The 21925-nt window shown below is 35.4% G+C and overlaps 1 protein-coding gene and 2 long non-coding RNA genes across 6 annotated transcripts; 2 read left to right on the top strand and 1 right to left on the bottom strand.

The window, feature by feature from the left end:
* The first annotated feature begins 3523 nt into the window (after positions 1-3523).
* LOC147866806 (uncharacterized) lies at positions 3524-19839 on the top strand. Of its 3 annotated transcripts, XR_015529524.1 has the most exons (7): positions 3524-3652; positions 12126-12434; positions 16424-16736; positions 16863-16900; positions 16979-17236; positions 17351-18028; positions 18585-19839. It is a non-coding gene; the product is annotated as an uncharacterized LOC147866806 (long non-coding RNA). The 3 variants fall into 3 exon arrangements; XR_015529525.1 differs by lacking the exon at positions 18585-19839 and having other exon boundaries at positions 17831-18041; XR_015529523.1 differs by lacking the exon at positions 18585-19839 and having other exon boundaries at positions 16979-18041.
* On the top strand, positions 3747-4906 carry LOC147866807 (uncharacterized). The gene is made up of 2 exons (XR_015529526.1): positions 3747-3861; positions 4087-4906. It is a non-coding gene; the product is annotated as an uncharacterized LOC147866807 (long non-coding RNA).
* LOC147866805 (uncharacterized) lies at positions 7161-21608 on the bottom strand. Of its 2 annotated transcripts, none has more exons than XM_087317295.1 (27): positions 21470-21608; positions 21101-21150; positions 17900-18006; positions 17680-17808; positions 17387-17564; positions 16440-16716; positions 15933-16093; positions 15759-15848; positions 15616-15678; positions 15262-15378; positions 14955-15188; positions 13732-13878; positions 13522-13636; positions 12630-12814; positions 12325-12444; positions 12193-12238; positions 11992-12119; positions 11687-11780; positions 10573-10631; positions 10376-10486; positions 9787-9910; positions 9555-9667; positions 8739-8937; positions 8291-8419; positions 8174-8202; positions 7937-8097; positions 7161-7533 (listed from the first exon to the last, which is right to left on the bottom strand). In XM_087317295.1, exons 2-27 carry the CDS (start codon positions 21104-21106, stop codon positions 7332-7334), a joined length of 3324 nt encoding a protein of 1107 aa, XP_087173421.1. In that variant the 5' UTR covers positions 21107-21150; positions 21470-21608; the 3' UTR covers positions 7161-7331. The 2 variants fall into 2 exon arrangements, with proteins under 2 accessions (XP_087173421.1, XP_087173422.1); XM_087317296.1 differs by having other exon boundaries at positions 11992-12116.
* Positions 21609-21925: the final 317 nt, after the last annotated feature.

Here is a 21925-nt window from a genome sequence, read left to right as displayed (position 1 = left end):
CTAGGTATGCTTGCTCGAAACCAAGACCGAGTTTAGCTTGAAATTGGCACATATTAAGTTTATGTTAACGCCGGTTTAAAATCTCACTTTTTCTTTTAATATTTGGATTATTTTTTTCGTGCATGTGTAAGTTAATGTTACGGAATATCTTAATGTATGTATGCGTTCTACATTTGTTGTAAATCCTCGATTATTTTATGGCGTAATCCATTTGATAAGAAGAGCCCAATGTTTTGGGAGAAACTTGTCAAAAAGGTTACGAACTAGAAGAGACCAATATTGTTTATTCTTCAATGCCTATATTTATAATATGGATATTTGTGTGTATAATCCAAACGTGTTTTTTTTATAAAGACCAACTATACATCTAGTAAATAGTAAATGCAAAGAAAAGTTAGATGTCAATCCATACAAAAGTTATCCTCGAGTATCTTGTTTGATATTCCTTCAAAATATAAAAACTCAATTATAAAACATCATCGCGTGAGTACTAAATCTTAACAACGGAGCTTTTAAAAAACTATTTGTTGACAAGCTTTCTTAATCATCTTCCTTGTGAATATACAAAAAAGTGGTATATTGTGTCCAATAATGAATACCTAGAAGGTTATATTCACAACTTCCTTCTCATGATCTAAGTCCCTTTGATCATCAAATGCAAACAATTATATCGAGAAACATCTACAACAATAACAAAATCGTCACTAATAGAATGCATGAGTTGAAGGTGGTTATTATTTGAGATGCACAATCAGTGTTTACATCACGAGAACTCCATGTTGATCGGTTGCCTATGTATAAGTTAAAAGTTTATTACTCTAATTGTTGGATAACTAATTTATCATCATATTTGATTGCCTCCCTTCCTCTCATATGTACTCAATGCTCGTACACTAGGTATATGTACCATCATGAAATTTGTCATCTTACGTAGGCCTCTCTTTAGATCTCTATAACAAGTGAAGCCTCAAACGAGATACTTGTCTAAGTACAACACTTTTTCTTTTCAATGACCTTTTATCTCTTTCTTGAATGTGAGCCTATTGTTGGTGTATGTGTATGTTCTCGTGGGTTAAGGACTCCTTATGTTTGATATAATCATTGTTCAACTTTAAAAGCTTTTCTTATTTTCGTTGGCGGAATATAAATAATTGACTTGACATGGTATCAATTGTCTCTACATACACCATATCTATTTCAAAGCAACCACGTAGAAACACAATATTATATTTCAAAGCACAATGTGGTACTCTACCTTCAACACATTGCTCTTAAATCAATAACTTCAAAGACTGTCCTTTGTTTTTTTTTGAATATGATCGTGTGCAAATGATCACATTGTGGTTAACACAAATGATGAATATATCAATGAATGTGCAATGCATAGTTGTTGTCACTTGAGATTTTCCAGTATACTTTTTTGAATTGTGCTTCACAAAACAATATTAAGTTCCTTTGTGAACAACTAAGGACATGCAAAATATAGAACCAATTGTGGGTACTGTTATTGGAGAAAATTTGTTTGCGATTAATCTCTAAACTAGTAGCAATTGTTGTTATGGTGCACCTAATTTATAAGCAATGGGGACAATAATTGTTGTTGCTCCGAGGACATGATTGGCTTTTTGTTCTTGGACATGCTTAGAGATTTAGAAACAAAAAATTACTCTACTTTCTCGACTCCATGTTGCATCACCGTTCGCTCGTGTCTTCATGACAACATGGGTTTCTAGCCTCCTAGATGGAGTTATTGTCGCACTCACTTGACATCCCTTATAGCCCAGGAATGGTTAGGAAGTTATTATCAACAATTATTCACATCCACAATGCACCTCATCATTTTCATGCCTTTAATCACAACATTTAAAAAGTAACCAACCTTTCTTGTTTAGTAGAATGACGGAAAAACACATATTGCCAAACCTTTTAAAGAGGAAAAAGGAGCTCCATTTTAGTCGCACAATTTCTTTCAAGTAATTTCAAATTCTCCTTACAAAAAGGAACATTGTTGGCTTTATGGGTCCTACGAACATATTGATTGTGAAAAGTCAATTTAAACGGGTATAACATGCAATTGATAGTATAAAAAACGAGATTGACGCTTTAGATTGTACACCAAAAAACAATGCATAATGTGGCTAATAACACGCAGAATGACGCTTTAGACCATATGCTATAAAATAAGGCATGAGATGACTAACAAAAGGTATTGTTGGGCCATGAAAATATCTACAAACACTTTAATCGTGAAGAGTTGTTCTAGTAAATATGGACTTGGTGTTGCTGATTAGACCAATACTACACTTCCCTACTTAATTGGGATAGACCATTTCAACAATTTCAATATCTAGGTGTGAGCACTTAGAATAAAAGTGGTCATGCCTAGGTTTGTGCACAATATTTAGTAGAGAGGGGAAGATATTCCATACACCCATGATCTATGTACGTGAAGTAAATACTCCATACATAGTAATGTTTTAAAGTTATCCCTAAATCTATGGGTGGAAGTATGGGACGATAGCATCCCTAAATCTATGTGGAAAGAGTTTGAAAATGTCCAAAAACAATTTCTTACAAAGTTTCTACAAATTAAGAAACAAACACCCTACACCCTCCTCCTTGAGACGAGATCGCTTCCCATTGAGATCATGGCCATGGAAAGGGTTGTTGAATACATGCTTAAGGTTCAAAAAAGTCCCTCACATCAACAACTCCTAGAATTGCACGGGAAACAAGCAAAAAGATCCAAAGACGCATGAAAGCAAAATGTTGTGTTTTCGGTTGGATGCAAGATATAGAAAAATGGTTTGGTAGATGGGATGCAAGACACTTGCTTCGTGATGCATCATTAGATTACACTATAAATGAGGCCTTTTTGTAACGCCAATGTATCATGACATGGGACAAATGTGGCGGCTCACACTTCACACATTATACTACACATGTTGTACCTAACTACAAAACCATATTCTTTGCGGAACGGGGAAATCGTACACATCGATACATGTTAGAGCCCATACCGTTATCTGCCATTCGAACCATTGCTTCCATGCGACTTAGCTCACATGCATTGCGATGTGAGATAGGGCGTCGGGGCACAAGTGATGAGAGTGGTCGGCTATGCACACTTTGCCCTAAACAAGTTCGCGAGTTTGAGTATCACACTTTGATACAATGCTCTGCCTTTGATCATATTTGACCATGCTTTCCACATCTCTTTTGACAGAGCCCGATCCTTGCATGAATTCCTCTCATAACCACAATGGGCACTCTCGATTGCAACATTCATCGGTAAAGTTCTTGAACATCAAGAGTCACTACTCACTTTCACACGTATCACGTGAAATGTAATATTTTTGGTCTCATAGGTCATATTTGACCTCTGAAGATGACAATATAATCTATCTATCTCTCTCTCTCTCTCTCTCATGGGTCGGTCGGTCAATCAATCGATCAGTTGGTCACATGGCCAATGCATGGGTTCTTCGGACACAACCATTCCAAGAAAAAAAGAAAGGCTATGGACACATAGGTACACACAGACACAGACACAGACACAGAGTGATGCTTCCGAGAAAAAAACAATGGGAAATGACGCGGTCTTCTTCTGCCTGCAGATGTAATGCACAGAAACCGCTCATCTTCCACCCAGGTACTTGCCTCGCCTCTTCTGTTCACTGTAATAAGCAAGGGAAATGAATTTGAATGTTTGTTTGTTTGGTTTTTGTGTTTGTGTTTGTGTGTCTGAGAGAGATATGGTTTACGATTCAAAGAGAAACTCTGAAGAAGAAGGCTGTTGAATGAAGACACCTTCTTCTGCTCCCACCCCGGGGGCATCCACTCCCATTATTGACTGTAATGGTAAATGAACACGAACACTACGCATACTCTTTTTAACAATGACAAAGAAATAGAAGGATTTGAACACTTCATATGTGCTCTTTTTGGATAATGAATGACAAAGAAAAAGAATGATTTGAGCACTTCATAGATCCTCTTTTTTGACGATGACAAAAAAAAAAGAATTTTTTGATCACTTCATATATACTCTTTTTTGATTTGAATAGATTCTCTTTTAGTCCACAGAGTGACCTGCTGCTCTCTTCTTCGTGGGACGAGTAATATGCTGTATTCTGAAAGAAAATAAGTCAAGGAAAAAGAAGAGAAAAACGAGAAGAAGAAGAGAAAACCATAAAAGAAAAAAAGTAGAGAAACCAAAGGAAGAAAAATGGGAAGAAGAAAATAATAGAAGGTGAAGATTTTTTTTTTATCTTATATGGAAATGGAATTTTTGTTGAACTCTACATTTACCAGAATAATGATATTGTGTGCCTAACAGTGCGCAAAAATCCCTTTGTATCCTAAAAAATTACAGTCAAATGCTTTCGATAAGCAAACACAACATACATATTTGCGTAAGTACTATATTTGATTGAAAAAGGCATTACATAAACACCGACAATATATCTTCACAAGGGGATTTATATCATAACATGTCCTCATAACTTGGAGTTTTTTGGCATCTCCGTCACATGCGTACAACATATCTCTGTGAAGACTGAGAAGGTGGACGCTGCTGCAAAAGCTGCATTTATTTCTAAACACTAAAATCAAATGCGTGGTAAATGCCTACACAGATGTGTTTTGACATTTTGAGATCTATATACACATTCTTGGAAGTATGTTTTGGGATTCTGACAAAATGCATGGAAATTTTGTTATTCCTTCAGTCGATAATGACTTCAGCATGATATGGACCATGATATGAAGCCCATAATGAAGTTCCATCTTTAGAAATACAGCTTCTCTTGACTGTGTACTCGGAACTCAACTCTGACAGTTACATCACGTACAAATTGTAGAAGTCATTTTTAATTATATGTAGCAAAACAAAATTTGAGGTTTTTATTTATGAAAGAACATGGCACATTGTTGTAGATTTTTAGATCTATCATAAAACATTAAATCCACTGCATAACTTCGAAATATTGCTATTGGAAAACACAAGTCTTTATTCGATCTCCACAGTAGAACTCCATCATGCCCCATGAGTGACTTATACATGTTGATAATGGATTTTGATGGGCGTCTCTGAAAGTAGTGCGCTTCTCCAGTTGTGATTGACAGTGTGGCCACTTGGTGTAGCTTAAGTATCTCAACTTCAATGAGGCAGACTTTGTAATTGCATGATGGTAACTGGTTTCAATGTGGTGTTTATGTGCGCGCACACACACACACACACACGTATTGGATAGCAAGTACTAATCGTGAGGTAACAAGGAACAAGTTAAACATTGACAGAACTTAATGAACCATTAATTAACTCAGTGGAAGAGAGTGATGCACTTAAAAGTGTGAGTGAGTCTCAATCATCGTTCTTCTTCCTCAATGATCTTCTCTATCCTTCTACCTTTTTCCCTTCCCTATAAAGCTTTCCCTAACCTTGCGAAACTTTTGATATAGAATGCTGGATTAAGGTTAGGGTTAGTGTAGGTTTGTAATTAGGTTGTACATAGAACAGTTAGGTCTGTTGCATCCAGTGGCCAACCTGCACTGCGGGGGGCTGATGGGGCGAAGGCTGGGCTCTTGGAGTAGGAACCTAGCTGTTGTAGTGTGGTCAGATGTCCTGCTAAGTATGACTGGTGTACCGGATTGGTAGGTTGGATGGAGAATCAGGTAGCGCGTTGACCTTGGGAACTAGGTTGGGTGGATCTGACCCACTCAAAGGCCTCAAAGACTGGTTGCACAACGGCTTGACCTACAATCTGGATCTGCAATGACCTGGCCATCCAACACAGCCTAGCTGCTGCTGTGCTTGCCAGCCTGACAAGGGAACATAAGCAATGATGGCACTGATGCCAACAATACTGTTGACACTTACCAAAGTTGGCCGAAAGACACACATACAATGACAGAAAATTGTGATGACCATCTGACCAACAGAACTTGCTCTACTATTGAGGTCAAAAGTGGGTGCGGGAGTTAGTTAGACCAATGATTTTGCCAACGAATAACAGATAACTATACATACTGACAATAAATACGCCATATAGTGACCAAATATGGTGGACAAACATTGGTGTTGGACGTTTGCTTTTTTGGGACATTGGAGGTTGGTTCACTCCAGAGACATTGTCTCATGGATGTGCCATTTGATTAGCCTTATGCTGAGGGGCATGTGATATCTGATAGTTCATAGTGTCAAATTTTGTGGAATTAGAGTTAGGGCATATCTAGAATAAAAATAACTAGTGACTTTTGCCCTTAAGTGGTCACCGTTTAAATGTAAAACCCATTTATGAGCCACATGGCAATGATTGTAAGCAGCCTCCCCTCTAACATATATAAACCTTATGTTTAGCACTTACAAAATGGTTGTTGGTCAAGGTAACCCACCCTAAGCTATTGTAATATCTCTGTTGTTGGGAGAGAATCTTAAGCTTAGCATATCTAATTCCTTTTTACTCTCTAACCATGTAAGGTATAAGCTAAGAGTTAACTTGGAAGTGTTGCTCTCATACTCAATTGCGTCTTCTCTCTCTCTCTGTGCTTAATTGATGTTTTAACTAGCTGTAAGAAGGTTTTGATTTGTTTCTCTTTTCTTAGTTATCTCAATGCTAAAATGGTATCTACCACCATATTAGTGTAAGTTCGTGGGTTTGGATTACCTCATATTACTAGTTGTAGTTCATGGTGCTTGAGTGTGTGTCACAATTAGAGGGAATCGTGTATCAATCTATTCGATATTGGAGTCCATCTAATGGATTACCATTGCCGGAGGTCTATCTTACAAACCCATATTAACAATCTGTACTATGGGCGTACTTTGACTGGGTCCTTGTTGAGTCATGAGTGAATGGGGTACGGCTTTACTAGTTTCAGTTTGACATTGATGGAAATTACTAGTAATTTACTGCAAAAGAGAGAGGAAAACAAAAAGAATATGGACAGACAGAAATGTAATATATTGCAAGAATTATATTAACCATTGACCATCCTGACTTCCAATGGAGCTCACATTTCTTTGTCCAAGTATGATTGAGGTCGAGTAAAGGCTTTTATGGCTAACAATCTGGCATAAGAAAACTATTAATAATATTTGATGGAAACTGTTAATATATTGCAAATCCAACAGGGAAAAATCTTATTTAAAACTGTAATGATAGAATTTGGCTTCCTATTGGTAACATCCATCAATTTTTTACAAAAATATTGCATTTTTATTTGACTTAGCATGAATACCAACTGTTTATTAGTTGATAAAATAATAGAAAACAAGAGAGACAGTTAGGCATGTACAATACTGTGATAACTATTATGCATGGATATGCTCATAGAGAATACTGTTCTTCTTCTTTTCTACCATTTTTCTGGGGTTCTATGCTTTGTAAAACAGTCCCCTCATCCATATGTCTCAATGTTGGGGGTCCAATCCATGAGAGAATTATGGGCAACATCACAAATCCATTCAGAAAACCAAGTATCCCCATGATGGTGAACATCCCAAAATAATACACTCGAAATGCGTGAAATCTATAAGACACAGAAAAAAAATGTATGTTAGTGTCCCAAGTAAGACTGTTTTTATAAATTTATTGAGGCCACAAAGGTTTGGACTAAGTTGATGTTCAAGTTGAACTTCAAAACTTCAGATAGGAATATGGCAGATGGGCACCCCTTATATCTTTTATTACAGGCAACTTTATGTGCAATCAATTGGAAAAACTTACATATTTTGTCTTTCATTTGTACATGATTGATTTTTGGTCTAAATAAATGACGTTTAACTCTGTAAGTTATATGTTGCACAACATTTTTAGATCATGTTTTATGTCAAAACATCATGACAACAATTAAAATTTGGCACATGGTGTTAGAGGATCAATCTTAAAATTTCAGAAAATGCAACAAGAAAAAATGTATATAAAACACTCACTTGAGTAAGAGGAGTGGTAGTGTGGCTACGACTTGGGTTCCCAGACCATGCAGTAGAGGTTCAAATGTCCATGCCAGTGCTTTTTGTATTCTTTCAGTTCTTGTTCCATCAAATAATAGAAATGATCTTGCTAGGTAGGTAAATTCCGAAGCCATACCGATCTGCATAAAGGTGCATCAATCAGCTTCTTTTTCATTCATAACGGAGACATAATGCTTTCAATGAAGAAAATCTCACCACTATGCCCAGGTTGACCAGTGACAATGCTGATACAAAATATGTACGTAAAAAGCATTAGAGATTCTAAAAGGCATGAACGGTTCTAGTTTAATACAAAGGATTAATTGCGTTTACCATTCAATTCTGCTCCTAAAATATACACAAACCCATACACCTCAATGTCCACGACCAGCAAAAGAATTGCAATAATGAAGGATATAGTAAAACTAAACTGGAAGATCAAAACTGCAAAGAAAACACCCACTGCACACACAAACACTCATTAGGTATGAAATATGTGTGATACTTCAATTCTCTGTGTTGCATCTTTGCCCTCATTTTGTTAATTGTCTTTAAATGCCATGTTCTTTTAATTGGCGTGGTTGTAATTCTTGGCTTTAGATTAGTTTCACTTTGGAACCCAAAGAGTGCATAGACAAACAACTGGTTAGATAGGATGATTGTGAACCTGGAAGCAAATGTGTGCGACATGGTTTATTAATGGGATATATCTACATGTAATATTAAGTAAAATGACTGTAACAAAAGCTCTGATCATATATTTAGTGTTGAAAGAGCATACCTAGGGCAAACCCGACCACCATGTAAAGATCATGAGAGCTGTGTAGGTACTGTTCATAAAAGAGAAATGGATATCCATACATGTATAAAGTTTTTGTCCCATTGAAATATACAGTATTCATGTCATCTAGTGATTTTCGAGTTTGTTTTATCATCTCGATGTTGTTTTTTGTGCTAGACCCCAAATTGGTTGTGAAAACCTGACCATAAAGTAAAGCATTAGAACATTGAAACTGTTCATCTGAACACTGGTCATTGTTACGATTGCAAATGTGATGAGGATAGAAATCTTGACTCTCTGCTCTTGGTTGGAACAAAGGAAAAAAATCTTGACGTTCTGTGCTTGGTTGGAATACATGTCTTGCATGCAGTTATTTTTGGCAGATGACATGAATAATATCATATATGATGGTGATGATGTAGTGATATTAATTTTTGGAGTATATTTTGAAGTCTGTATGGGTTTTTCCTGTTATGGTCAAGATTCAGGGCAAGTAGTCTTTAACACAATCTTCAAATTAAATGTTTTGGAAAATAAGATAGGTATTTTCATAATGTCATATACGATGTAAACTTCATATGATAACTCATTCACCTTAAGAGGCAAGTTTTATCCACTTGCAAAAAAATACTAAGCAGGATTATATGCTAGTCCTTGCAAGAGCTTATCGTTATTAACTACTCTTTAAGAATGGATGAAGATTAGATAGTATGCCAATATTCTGGCTTAGTTTGACCTAACCAAATTTAGATATTGCATTATAGATATGCATTCTTCAATGGCAGCAAATTTCAACAAACTGAAAGGGAAGTGTACCACAGTCTTTGTAGCCGTTATACTCCAATCTGCAGATTCTTGCTCAGCAAAGCAGCTTGTTTGCTGTCCTGTAGAGCTATTTTCACAATAAAGATCTTGGAGGGAGAATATTCCTGTTAACAAACACCAAGATATGAAATCATCTTTACTTGGAAACAGTTGATATACATTATTGTACAACAATACTTGGTCCAAGAGTTTATAAAAGAGAAAGGAAGGAAACGATCTTGACCCAGTGGTGATGTAGACCATGATTGTGCCAGCTTGCTGAAATTTTGTGGTGAGAATGGGTATGCTATGTTTAGAGTCAAATTTGTGGATGCATACAAGTTTTGAAGCCATGTATAATCCAATATCTGCAAAGAAAAGCTTTGCAAATTAACAACTATGGAACAGAATTTATTTTAAGCTAGCTGTTACAACTTCGCATGAAATTAATGCAAACGTGTTGCCTCTATATCAGGGACTTTCAGATATGGTTAGGAAATGTTTACTCTTTTGGGAACACAGAGATCAATAGCAGAATGATATGTGAGGTCAGACTCAGCCTTAATTCTCAGTTATAGACTGTCTACCTGTTATTTCTGTGTCCTGCTCATTCAAGTTGGTTCTTGATGTAATGATATAAGACTTTTAATTGTTTTAGTTTTCGTAGAAATGAGCATGTTTTTTGTTTTTTGGAAAATTTAAATGCTTACCAAACTCAAAGAGGCAGCTCTACAATGTACAATTGATTTCTAGATGCTTTCTTTCTTGCACGCATTAAATAGCACAATTATCTCACAATAGATAATGTTATTAACATAAAATGGAAATCTTACTTTGCTTGAAGAATCTAGGAATGTAGACAAATTATTTTCTGGTCTATCATATACATCCAGAAGCTTCGTTTGAACACTTGCATAATCTTCAATATTTTCTGTTACAAGATACTAAAGACAGAAAAATCAGGAATCTCATCCTTTGTGAAATGTACATATGTCTTTCCTTAACAGAAATTCCAAAGAATATCCCTTACAAGATCATATTGTGGATAGCTTCTCTCAGTCAACTTAGCATAATCATGCTGGTAAGACCCTGTATGCATGGAGACATAACTGCAGCATGATTTATTTATGTTTCCGCATTAACCTTCAAACGTGCAATTCTAACTATATTTTTGAAAAACACATGTTTATTTGGTTTTACCAAATGTTTGGAACTTAAGTATAAATTTGTTTGGGTTTTTCTTTGCAAAGTTCATTCCCTAGATAGAATTCCCGTTTTGGGACCTAGGAAAATACACAAGTTGGACCTCTTACAAGATTAGAGGAACGCCTTGCAAAAATTGGGGAACATTTTCAAAAAGTGGGATTAAGGTTCCTCAAAATTGATCAATGATAGCACGTGAGAAAAAATGGAGTGCATTTTCTTATAAATATGTGCAATAGATTTAGCACTGATCAACTGGAGTGTTAGTGTAATGTCGTTCCAACATGTGCTTATTGAAACCCATGTAAAACATGGAGGAACCAAGACAGGTTACTGTAGATGAGTTCTTGACCTGGAAGATACTTAAAATTTTAAATAAGCCAAAAAGCGAAGAAGAAGAAAAATTATAGGCTAACTTATAAAATGCTCGAGGACACTGATCTAAGGATGTCTCTCACTCTGGTAGCTGAGAAATTCGAGAGGCACACCCACATGAAGAACTTCAAATGTTGGACAAGAAAAGGTTAAAGATCCTCAATATGATAGTGATGGTGATTTTGTATTTACTACATACACCAAGGAAGAATATGATAGTGATGATGTTATGTCTGATAACTCATCACATAACGATTATGATAACTATGACCAAAGTTAAGAGACATCATAGTAGCTTTTTGAACATTTTAAAATGTATATTTACTTTCTAAATTTTACAATTTTGAAGAAGTTATTGAAACTTAAATATCTTTTCACTGTATTAATCTTTGCATAGAAGATAAATCTTAATATACCATAAATACACTATACTGTTGGACACTGTAAGGTACACATATGCATATTGTATGTCATAACACGTTACACAACTATGACTTTGTCAGTGATATTTTAGCTTCACCACTAGATCTACATTTTGGGGACCTACTGTGATGTGGCAAGGTTACCTTTGAGAGTGATGTCTGAGAGATTTAAGCCATGTTGTACTTTCCAAAATCCAAAATAGGTACATATGCCTAGTATTGCTGCAAAAAGAAGTGTCTGCAAAGATATAATAGTATGCAAATTAATAGTAAAATAATATGGTTTCTCGAAAGTTAAATCAATGCTAAGACATTCCTGATCTGAATTCTACAACAAGAATAGATTGGTTTATATATCCGTTGTTCCCTGCTGCTGATCTGAATTCTACAACAAGAATATATTGGTCTATATATACGTTATTCCTACTTCTGAGAGGAAAAGTTTTTACCATGATAATTTTGAAACTATTATACTTGAACAATGGTGCATAGTACTTCACAACTGCAACTGATATTGGAGTTTTTGCTGAATATCCATCGTGAATATGTTCGATTTCATTGTTCTCTTTTGGTTCTGCTGCAGATAATAATTCGGTGCACTGAATACTTACCAGGAAAGCATTGAAAAATATGATCTATCTATCGTTTACCTTTCATGCCACAGAACATCCAAAGTAAAGGATCAGATATTCCAGTCTGCCAAGATATTTCAATCAGGATTTAGACACCTAAAGTAGAAAATATTCAAGCATGATGCCAAGAAGATATACACAGAAAAGCACCTTCATGCGCCGTGCATCCAATGACATTATTGGGATAAAGATGAGCAGCATTCCAAATGTATGGATCATAGCGGTAATGCCCATTTGCCAACAAAACCATCGAACTACAGGTATTGGTGTCTATTTTGCATTATATAACCATTTAGTGATACAAATGTTTAGAATATCCAAACTTTTAGTTGTGTTTCTGAAGATTAAAGTGATGCAAGCACTGAGGAATTCTATTATTTTATGTTGATTTTTGTTTAGAAGGAATACAATAAAGTGCTAAAATGAAAAGGCATAAGTGTGTAGATGTGGCTTACCACAGATGAAATAAAAAATGATGCAAGGACAGATAATGTTGTTAGAACCACAGAAGGTCCAGCATGGGCGACAATTAATCTCATTTCCTCTTTTGGTATTATCAAGCTGGGGGCATCCAAAGCATACATCTTTTTTTCCATGTATATTCTCAACATATTGACCAAAACAAATACGTCATCGATCCCTGTTTTAGAACACATCATTACTAGCGTAACAAATGTTGAGCTTGGAATACTAAGTAGAAATATTCAACACATTGACATAACAAACTTAGTTATGTAGTTTATATTTAGCTAGCAATTATGACACTTTAGATGCAACAAAATGTAGGGCTCATCAGCTTTGCCCATTTAATGATGTCTGTTTATGAGTTGACATCAAGTAGATCATCTGAAAATTGCTGAGTGTTTCCATCCTCTGTTTCTATCATAAAAGAGAAATTGCATGATCTCGATGGAGTTCATACATTGATATCACTCATGTCTGCTATAAATGGAATCATGCTGAGCAGTAATCGGTAAGGTTTGTTTCGGTAGATTCATATTGATTTCCATGAAGCCATTTTAAGATGACCCATGACGATGTGCAAAAGGAATGCAAAGATTTTAAAATGTAATAAATGCTAAAGGAATTCTGGAGGGAAACATTGTTGGTTCTGATGAATAAAGTTTTCATAGATCCCAGCCCAAGTTAAATTGATATTTTTCTACAACATTCAACTGCATTTATTATGCAGAGGGTAAAGAGCAAGCCAAAAAGAGCTTCGCTTGAGCATATGGTAGTGGCAAATACGTCATCTTAATGCAAATTACTGATGGCATTAAAGGTGATACCAAATAAATGATAAGAACAAAGTTTAAAAAGCTTTAAGTGCAGCTGCTTAGTACTTACCAAGACCAAGAGCAAGGAATGGTACAACTGATCCTGATAAAGGAGAGAGCTTTATGCCGAGAGCTGATACTAGACCGAAACCCGCAATTATTGCGAACAAGACTACAATAATTCCCTAATAATCAAAATTCCAAAATTTTATTTTTATGTAATTCAGCTAATGAAGTTCATAAGAATTTCAAGAGTGGGTTATTGAAAATATTCTATTACCATGAGGGCAAGCCATGCATGTGAGTGAATGCGATGACGAATGTTGATGAAGCATGCGACTGAGTAAATAAATACCAATCCAGCACTCAAAATAATTTGCCAAATGGGAACATTATTTGCATCTTGTAGTACATCCTCTATCGACCTCTGTGTACATGCAAGCACACCGACACCCACATGCACTCTCTCCGTTAGTTTCAAATGGATGTAACTTTTGGTCTCATAGGGCGTTTTGGCCCTTTGATGACATTAATATCACGTTTACTCTTATTTCTATCTCTCTGTCTTACACAGTATCGATAACCTGAAGCCACAAATAATTGTGATCATAATATATATGCACATATTTGGTATGATGTGGAAGGTATAAAAACCTTGGGAGATGGCAATCATGCTCGTGTATCCGTAAAACAAAAATTTCAGGATCAAAATTGATCTAATAATACACATGCTGAAATGCTTTCTTATTACCCTGGAATTTCTGAACAATAAGATCTCACTCCATGTTTTTTGGAACTTTCCTTGAACTGACTGAAATTTGGTTTAAAAAGACATTTTGGATCTGTGTTATTTTAGCATATATATTCACATTCAGGTTATATATTCAGTTTATAATCCGTACAAGATAAGAAAAGGATACCTAAAACAATTTTGTTGTCTGTATTACATTTTGTACTGCTACATATCACCCAACATAATTATGAATGAAGATGCTTCTGAATGGGGTATGTTGATTCCTGTTTCGTGGCATTTAAATGCGAAGTTAAATCTTTTTATTCTGTTACTTCCGTTTAGTCATGGAAAAGGAGTTTTGATATTGTCTCTACATGTCAATGTTTTCTTAAACTGATATTGGATAATGTTCATTGTACATAAAACTAATTCAATAATGTACTTAGGCTAGGAGTTTTGATATTCTTTCTACATATACCATTTTTTGTTACTCAGTATATTGGAAACTGTAATATGTACTGAGATGTATGTACAGGGCCAATTCTAATTGATTATCAGAATGTTGAAGGTTGTTTACTGTTGCAAGGTCCATAGTTCATCCCTCTCAAAAGTTATCTGAACTCACGGCACTGTAATGACTCAGCAGTTATAGTGAACTAGATAGTCAATGAGAATAAATATTCTTGAATAGGCAGCACCTCCTAAGAAACATTTATTTCAGATCAATTCATTACATGCAATTGTTACCTTTAACTGATCCTAATACATACCCATATTGTGAACTGGACCTGATAATCTTCAAAGATAGCTCCTGCGCTAAAGTTTGTACCATCTCTGTTGGCATGCAATGGGGAAAGATTTTTAACCATGAGGTTTTCCCAGGAAAGGACCAAGCTCTTCCTTTGCTCATCATTGAAACTGGTGTTGAGCCTTGTTGCAATATACTCTACCCACAAGGGGTGGTTCTGGTTCCAGTTGTTGGCTCCCCACCTCAAGGATCCAATCTAATTATTATGATCAAGTCTGCTTAGAAAAACTAGACAAAGCAAATGACAAAAGTACATGTCTTTTAGTTACCTTGGATATTTCCCCGGATTGATCATAATTCACACTACCAAAAGAAGCTTCGACTGGTGAAGTTGCTCCAAACCATGTCAAACAACAGGGTCTGTGTTCAGTTATGCAGTATTGTACCTGTAATAATGGTAATCATATGAATAATAACAAGTGGATTTTGTTCATGTGTTGATTTCTCTTGAACTAGCATGAATGCCTGAACTCCACCCATCTCTCTATCTATAAATGTTTGTTAAGTTTCTGAATATTTGAAGAATTTGGATGTGAAGGGATGGTAATTTAACCTGCACTTACAGTTTGTCACTTAATTAAAAAACGACACATTCTTTACTTCAGAAAAAAATGATTTCTTACAGCTGGATTGGTGATACTTGTGTTCTTTGAGAAGTCTATGGCCTTATTGAAATAGTTAAGAATCTACATAATTCGAAAAATAAATAAGAAATCATGATTAAGCCTCAGCTCAAGCCTATTATGTTTTGAAAGCTTGGACTGACCTCTTCATTGCTCATGTTCTTATATGAGGGTCTCCAATTGTAACCCCAAGAGGCAAAAAATATTATAACTGTCTTAATACCTGTCAATATCTGTAAAGTGTTGGAACTTTCAATGTCAGCAATTAATAGCAATGATCAAACCACATATCTAACCTTTATACTGTAAGTTCTTACACTTTCAATCTCTTCTTGTGACAATGTGGCTGTCACACCGATACTTTTGGGGTTGCTCTTCAGTTTAGTTTGCAACTGATTGAAGCATAAATTGTTTGTAAGCTTCTCAACTCCCACTACTAGTTGATTCAAAGTTGCATTCAGGGTGGCATTTATTATAACTGCAAAGAAGTTCAGAACTTTGAAATCTTAATGTGGAGGCTAAAACACACTCTCATCTACATGACATGTGTCCATGTTTACCATGAAAGACTGTCCTCTAAAGGAAAAACTTTATTGTAAAGCTACTTGGATTCATTTAGCTTTTGTTTCTATAGGAAACATAAAAAAACAACATAAAGTGAGGGTGTATTGTACAGTAAAATTGAAGTCACTTTCATAGACGGTTTTGTAAAGTTTGTTAGTTTACAGTTAGCTTCCATCCACAAAAATAAGAAAAAGGTCATGTGTTCTTGTGAAGACATCCTCAACTTAAATTATGCTTATTTTAGGGGATCTGCAAAACACCTAGCTGTTCAAGCTGTTGTAAGGCCTGGGGATAGTCAAAAGCCTTTCCTTCTTGGAAGCAGTCCATTGGAGAAAGCTTGTAGCAGGGAAGAATGTCAAATCCCCAGTTGTCAGGAAGATAATATTTGCTGAGATTTGTGCCAATAAATAATCCAACTGTATCCAAACAACATCTTGATATGGACCGATATCCCCACACATACCAATTTCCGTATACGTTTGGATCAGTTCCAGTTCTTAGAGTTTTTGGGATGAAAGGACGTTCGCAGAAATCATGCTGCAGATAAAAAAATATAAGTCACTTGACATAATAGATTGAAAACTTATTTAAAATATGTCACTTGATTGTATATAGAAGTTTGTTTTCAATCCTTCTATATGTTATTTTGGTCTGCATTCTAATCTTTTCAAAACATGTTGTAGGTATTCTTGCAGAGGAGTATCTCACACTGAATGACCAGGTAATCACCTTGCATTCAAAGCTATTTCTGAAATGTTCACAACATATGATTGTATTTGAACTTACACAGTTTATGTAGAGAACACATCAGATACTTGGATTTGTTATATCTATAACATGCGAAAGGAGCACATAATTGTGACTTTCTTGCTCCTTGGGGCCTATTTATTTCATGTCTTGCCTTTTCTTACAGATACCAGTAGTTATGGCTGACAATGAAGAATATTATACTTGAACTTTGGGAGCTCTTTTACAAAGAGCAAAGCTAATCACTTTTATGGAAAGATGGATCATCTTGGATTATTGGTATAACAAATGTAAGAGGCATCATACATTGGTATGTACTGATAATGAAGTAAATAAAAAAAGAGTAGATATTGGATTTGTGCGAGATTTAAAGACATTTTGATGTATTAAACTATATTTAGCTTCCATACTTGTATTATGATAGATGTTTCTGATGGGGAATGATGTCCAAAGAATATACCTGGCGAAGCTCAACCTGAATTTGGTCTGGTTCTGAAAAGTTCCAAGTAAGTTCATCATAAAGGGGTTTTATAGATGATGTCAACACATCCATGGCCTGTCCAAGATTGTTCAAATTCTTATCTGGAAAATCCTTCATAGTGATAGCTACTGATTGCTTGCGAGAAATACCTCCAAAACTGTGTCATTGACAATGTAAAAAAACAGTATATTATATGCTGACGTTTTGAAATAAGGAGCGAAACTTCACTCTAATAAAAAAAGAAAAATTGTCTACTTAGAGATATTACTTACTAGGAATCATAGTCATGTTTTTCAGGTACAATCCTAGAATTTTGATCAACCCATAGGTTTTCGATGTTGGATTCCTCCTTTGCTCTCAAGAGCCCAATACATAAGGATCCTAATAGGAGTATTCCAATCCTGATAGTCATATTTAATGCAGGGAATACCCATTGTAAATCAAGAGTTTGACAAGTTAGAGAAGAAATGAATTTATATGTAATCCACATACAAGAACGGTGGTAGGGGATGAGCTGCTACAAATGATCCATATGCCGCAAATACATTGTGTACTGTGACATGGTACTTTTCTAACATCTTTTTCACTGAGGAATATCCCTGAGAATAAAATTAGCTACTTGTCAAACTGTAGAGGGAGAAAATTGATTAGACTTGAACGAATAAATGGGTTGAAGTGATCTAATTGTCAATCTGACTCTGCATTGCATAACAAGTCCTAACATCGAACTACAGGTTTTGGATCTACAAAGACAATTCAAATCCTTCCCTCTCTCTCTGAAGTTCGATCCTTGCCATGGGTTAGGCTGCCTAAAGGTCACAATCGGTTTCCCATGGACGTTAAAAAGATCTCTCTCTCTCTCTGGCAATAAACTCTGGATGAGACACATCACTTAAATGCGTTCAAGTGATCTAATCAGCTGAATGGCTTAGCATTTCACAAGTCCCAATACAAAACTGAAGGCCTTTTTATATATGGATATGAAGTTAGAGAGGCGATCTCAGAGAGTTAAGGTTAACACCTCATTTTCTACTTTGCACCTACCTAATTGAGGTTTACACCTCATGGAGAATCAGAATTTTCACCATTATAAGATGATATCATAATATTTGCTTGCATGACGAATACATATGGTTTTTCACCATGGACAAGATGAGATACTTAGACATGTTGGAAGGCATGTGCAAGCAGTTTATTAGTTTATTGGATCTCCTCCATATATTCTACCTGACATGAGAAGTTTCTGTCTCTAGTAGAATTTATTGGCTGTAGATCATGCATATCTAGGCCTCAATGTGAAAATAGGTGTCAAAATGATATGAATGTTAAGTATTGTCTAAGAACCCATTTACTCAAGACAGTTGATGTGTATTGTTTTGAAGTATAGAATGACATGCTTTATTGGGAATGTCCTTGATTCATAGAGCCTCACAAATTGTTGGTATGATAAGGAAAGTGGAGAATTTGTACACAGGTAAGAAATAGCTTTCTTCCAATTCCTTGTGAGGAAGAAGACATCTCATATTCAACTAGATTTGAAGCACATGTGCACGGGTTGTTCCTAGGACGATAGAGTAAAAGGGCGTAGAATGTTAAATGAAAGGCATCATAGCAGGCCCTCTATGATACAATATCACTATATGAGCTCATCAAGAAAGAGCAATCACTACTCTATTTGGCCCCATCACTTCTGATATAAATCAATTAACGCCACACAAAAGGGTCTCAACCAAGACACTGCAAAGGGTTTACATCCTAGCCTTGTGGGCTATGATCTCACCACCCTTCTCATAGGGTTTAGGGTTATGATAGAGTAAAGGAAGCACCTTCGGTCTTTGGTGAGGCAACTTTAGTGTTGGGCTTAATTGATGTTTGGATAACTAACTTTTCTGGACATGTTAAAGATTGGCAAGGAGGAAAGCCATGGAGTTTGTATTCAACATACATGGACATGGTAGGAGAGCAACTAGTGCCTTTTCTAGGATTGATTGATACTATGCAATGATTGGTCATAGTTTGGGACACTTCATAGTGATCATCCTTGATAGTTGGTTATTCATGATTATTGTTGAAGCCATTCAGTTTTAAGATGCTATTTTTTCTGTTGTTAGTTGCATTGATGAGCTAACATAAATAATTGTGATTTTTTTACCATGTGTGATAGGCCATAACAGTCTTTTATAAAATTTAATTTTTGTTTTGTTTTGTATAAGGTAATGCGACGACGCATCCCATGTTGAAGTTTTGAGTATCTTCCTGGGAAATGGGGAATTCTTGATGTAGATAATGTAGAATGTGACCCTTATATTTACTATATGAACACATTCATGAGGTATGCATAATGGAATATCAAATTATACCTCAGATTGTAATCTCAAATAGTTGTGATGTAGAACGAATACTTGATAATGTATTATTGAACTTGTAGAGGATATTCTACCAATGAACTTTCAATGCTACCATGTTTGCTTTATCAAGCTATCCAGGAATAGAAAGCAACCGTTTGGGAATACTAGCAACTTGTTTGAACCAAAATGGGACTAACAACTCTCTTTCATGAGAGATCTTCATTATTTCATTTATTCTTTGTTGAGGCAATCCTGTGGTTTTCATTGTCCTCTTCTTCTTCCCAATTGTTTCAAGAACTAAATGAGCAAATGTAGAAAGCACGTTATGACCATTTAATGTTTCAAAAGCAAAGGTTGAGATGAATGTCCTATTGAATGGCTGGCTGTATAAAGAAAAGTTTCAGGTAATAAAATTAACCTTGGTAAAGTATCATATATGTGAAAATAATGCATGGTCTTAAGTGCGCACCATTTTTTGATGGAGATTTGAGTATGACACTTCGATAAGATTTTGGCAATAGAAATAACCTTGGTAAATTGTCATAAAATAGCCTTCTTGATATTTGAAAATAATGCATGCTCGTTAGCATTCATCCTTTCTTGGTGGAGATTTGAGTATGACATTTTGATTTTTATGACCGTACAAGAAGTGATCATACTTTTTCTGAATTAACTTATATGCTGCGGATATGAGAAGCAAATGATATTCGTCCTCCTCCAGGTTTCATTGTATACCTTGCATATCCTCAAGCTTGGTGATGATGCCATGATGCTATCTCAACATCTAACTTGTGTGAGCGAGTTCAACGAAGTGTTAATCACATATTATGCAATGATCCTAGAGTCTAGAGGAAGACCAATAGAGTTCTATGGTTTTCATGTAGGTTAGAAGTACATACCAAAAGGAAATTTGATGCAATATTTAAGACAGAAAAACAACAATAGCAAAATTCTTTCATACACTTCAAGAGCTCCAAGTAATCAAGAACTAGTTCTAGAAATGCAATGTTTAAGACCATTTGGATGTATAAATAGGAGGAAAAAAGGGATTTGTGTGTAGTCTACCCATGCATGAAAAACTAGAGAACCTAACATTCATCCAATTTTCAGTTTCTTAAATATACTATTTAGCCAAATTGATACACAATAAAAAGGAAGGTCGCAAAGAGCCACATTGATACTGAAGATTAGGAATGCCCAATGAAGCTCACGTTAAGATACACCTCATGTTGAAGTGAGGGACACATGGGTTTGATATTGTCACACTCTAATCACCAACATGTATTTCCATGTGTCAATATGATTAATATAATTGGAGTTTTCACAAAAAAAAAAGAGGTTTTACCTTCATTTTGGTAAAGCGCCTTGAGAGGTAGATGGAATGAAGTTCTATTTCTGTTAATGACAAAGATATACTTAGTAAAACAAATCATTAGCATTTCCCAACTACTGTTACTATTCCTATGTCATACAATATATACACCTATTCCTATGATCATACATCTTCTATTCCCAAAATTTCAAATAATTATAACATTAGTAATCTATCTTAACTAAATAAGAAACTAACAATACAAAACAAAACAATTGTCTACCATTTCCAATAAAAACTACATACATACATACATACATACATACATACATACATACATACAAACATACATACGGGTATAAGAAATTGATAACAAAGTATATATGAAGGAGGAGGAGAGACCTCATAAAAATCACAGGCTAAGAATCTTGGGTTCAATCACAACACTGCATTGCATTGCATCAATAAAGATCACAAATCCCAACAATGGAGTCATGATGAAAGAGATATCCTCTTATTGCTCTTACTTAGTCTTGTTCTTCTGTTGCATTTAACTTTCTACTTGTCTATATGCTGCTATTGATTCTGTACCGAACATCTTCCTTTTTGGCAATTCCTTCTCCTTCCATGAGAAGAAGAGGTTGCTTTTGCGTTTTGCCTTTTTTGCTTTTGACTCACATTTCTGCTCCATTCCTTTATTTAATCCATACTCCTTTTTTGTCCTTTTCTTTTCTATAATTTATTTCCTTCTCCTAACATAAGAAAAGCAATTTACAGTGCATCCTTGTCTTCATCCCACATGATTATGATCCTCGTTTTTTCGTCCATCCTTTGGACCCCTCTCTCATGATACTCACA

Source organism: Azolla caroliniana, unplaced genomic scaffold (assembly GCF_043228905.1).
Source record: "Azolla caroliniana isolate FFs.n. ecotype wild unplaced genomic scaffold, voAzoCaro1.0.p SCAF_3, whole genome shotgun sequence".
In the NCBI taxonomy this organism is placed as follows: Eukaryota; Viridiplantae; Streptophyta; class Polypodiopsida; order Salviniales; family Salviniaceae; genus Azolla; species Azolla caroliniana.
The sequence above is the reverse complement of the archived record's forward strand: the minus strand, read 5'-3'. Positions and strand labels throughout refer to the sequence as shown.

Bases quoted from the DNA above. Each gene is read 5' to 3' on its own strand.
- LOC147866805 (XM_087317295.1), bottom strand. The intron at 12,815-13,521 runs GTAAGTACTAAG...GTTCTAAAACAG, and splicing joins ATTCCTTGCTCTTGGTCTTG to GGATCGATGACGTATTTGTT. The intron at 9,911-10,375 runs GTAAGATTTCCA...TTTTCTTTGCAG, and splicing joins TCCTAGATTCTTCAAGCAAA to ATATTGGATTATACATGGCT.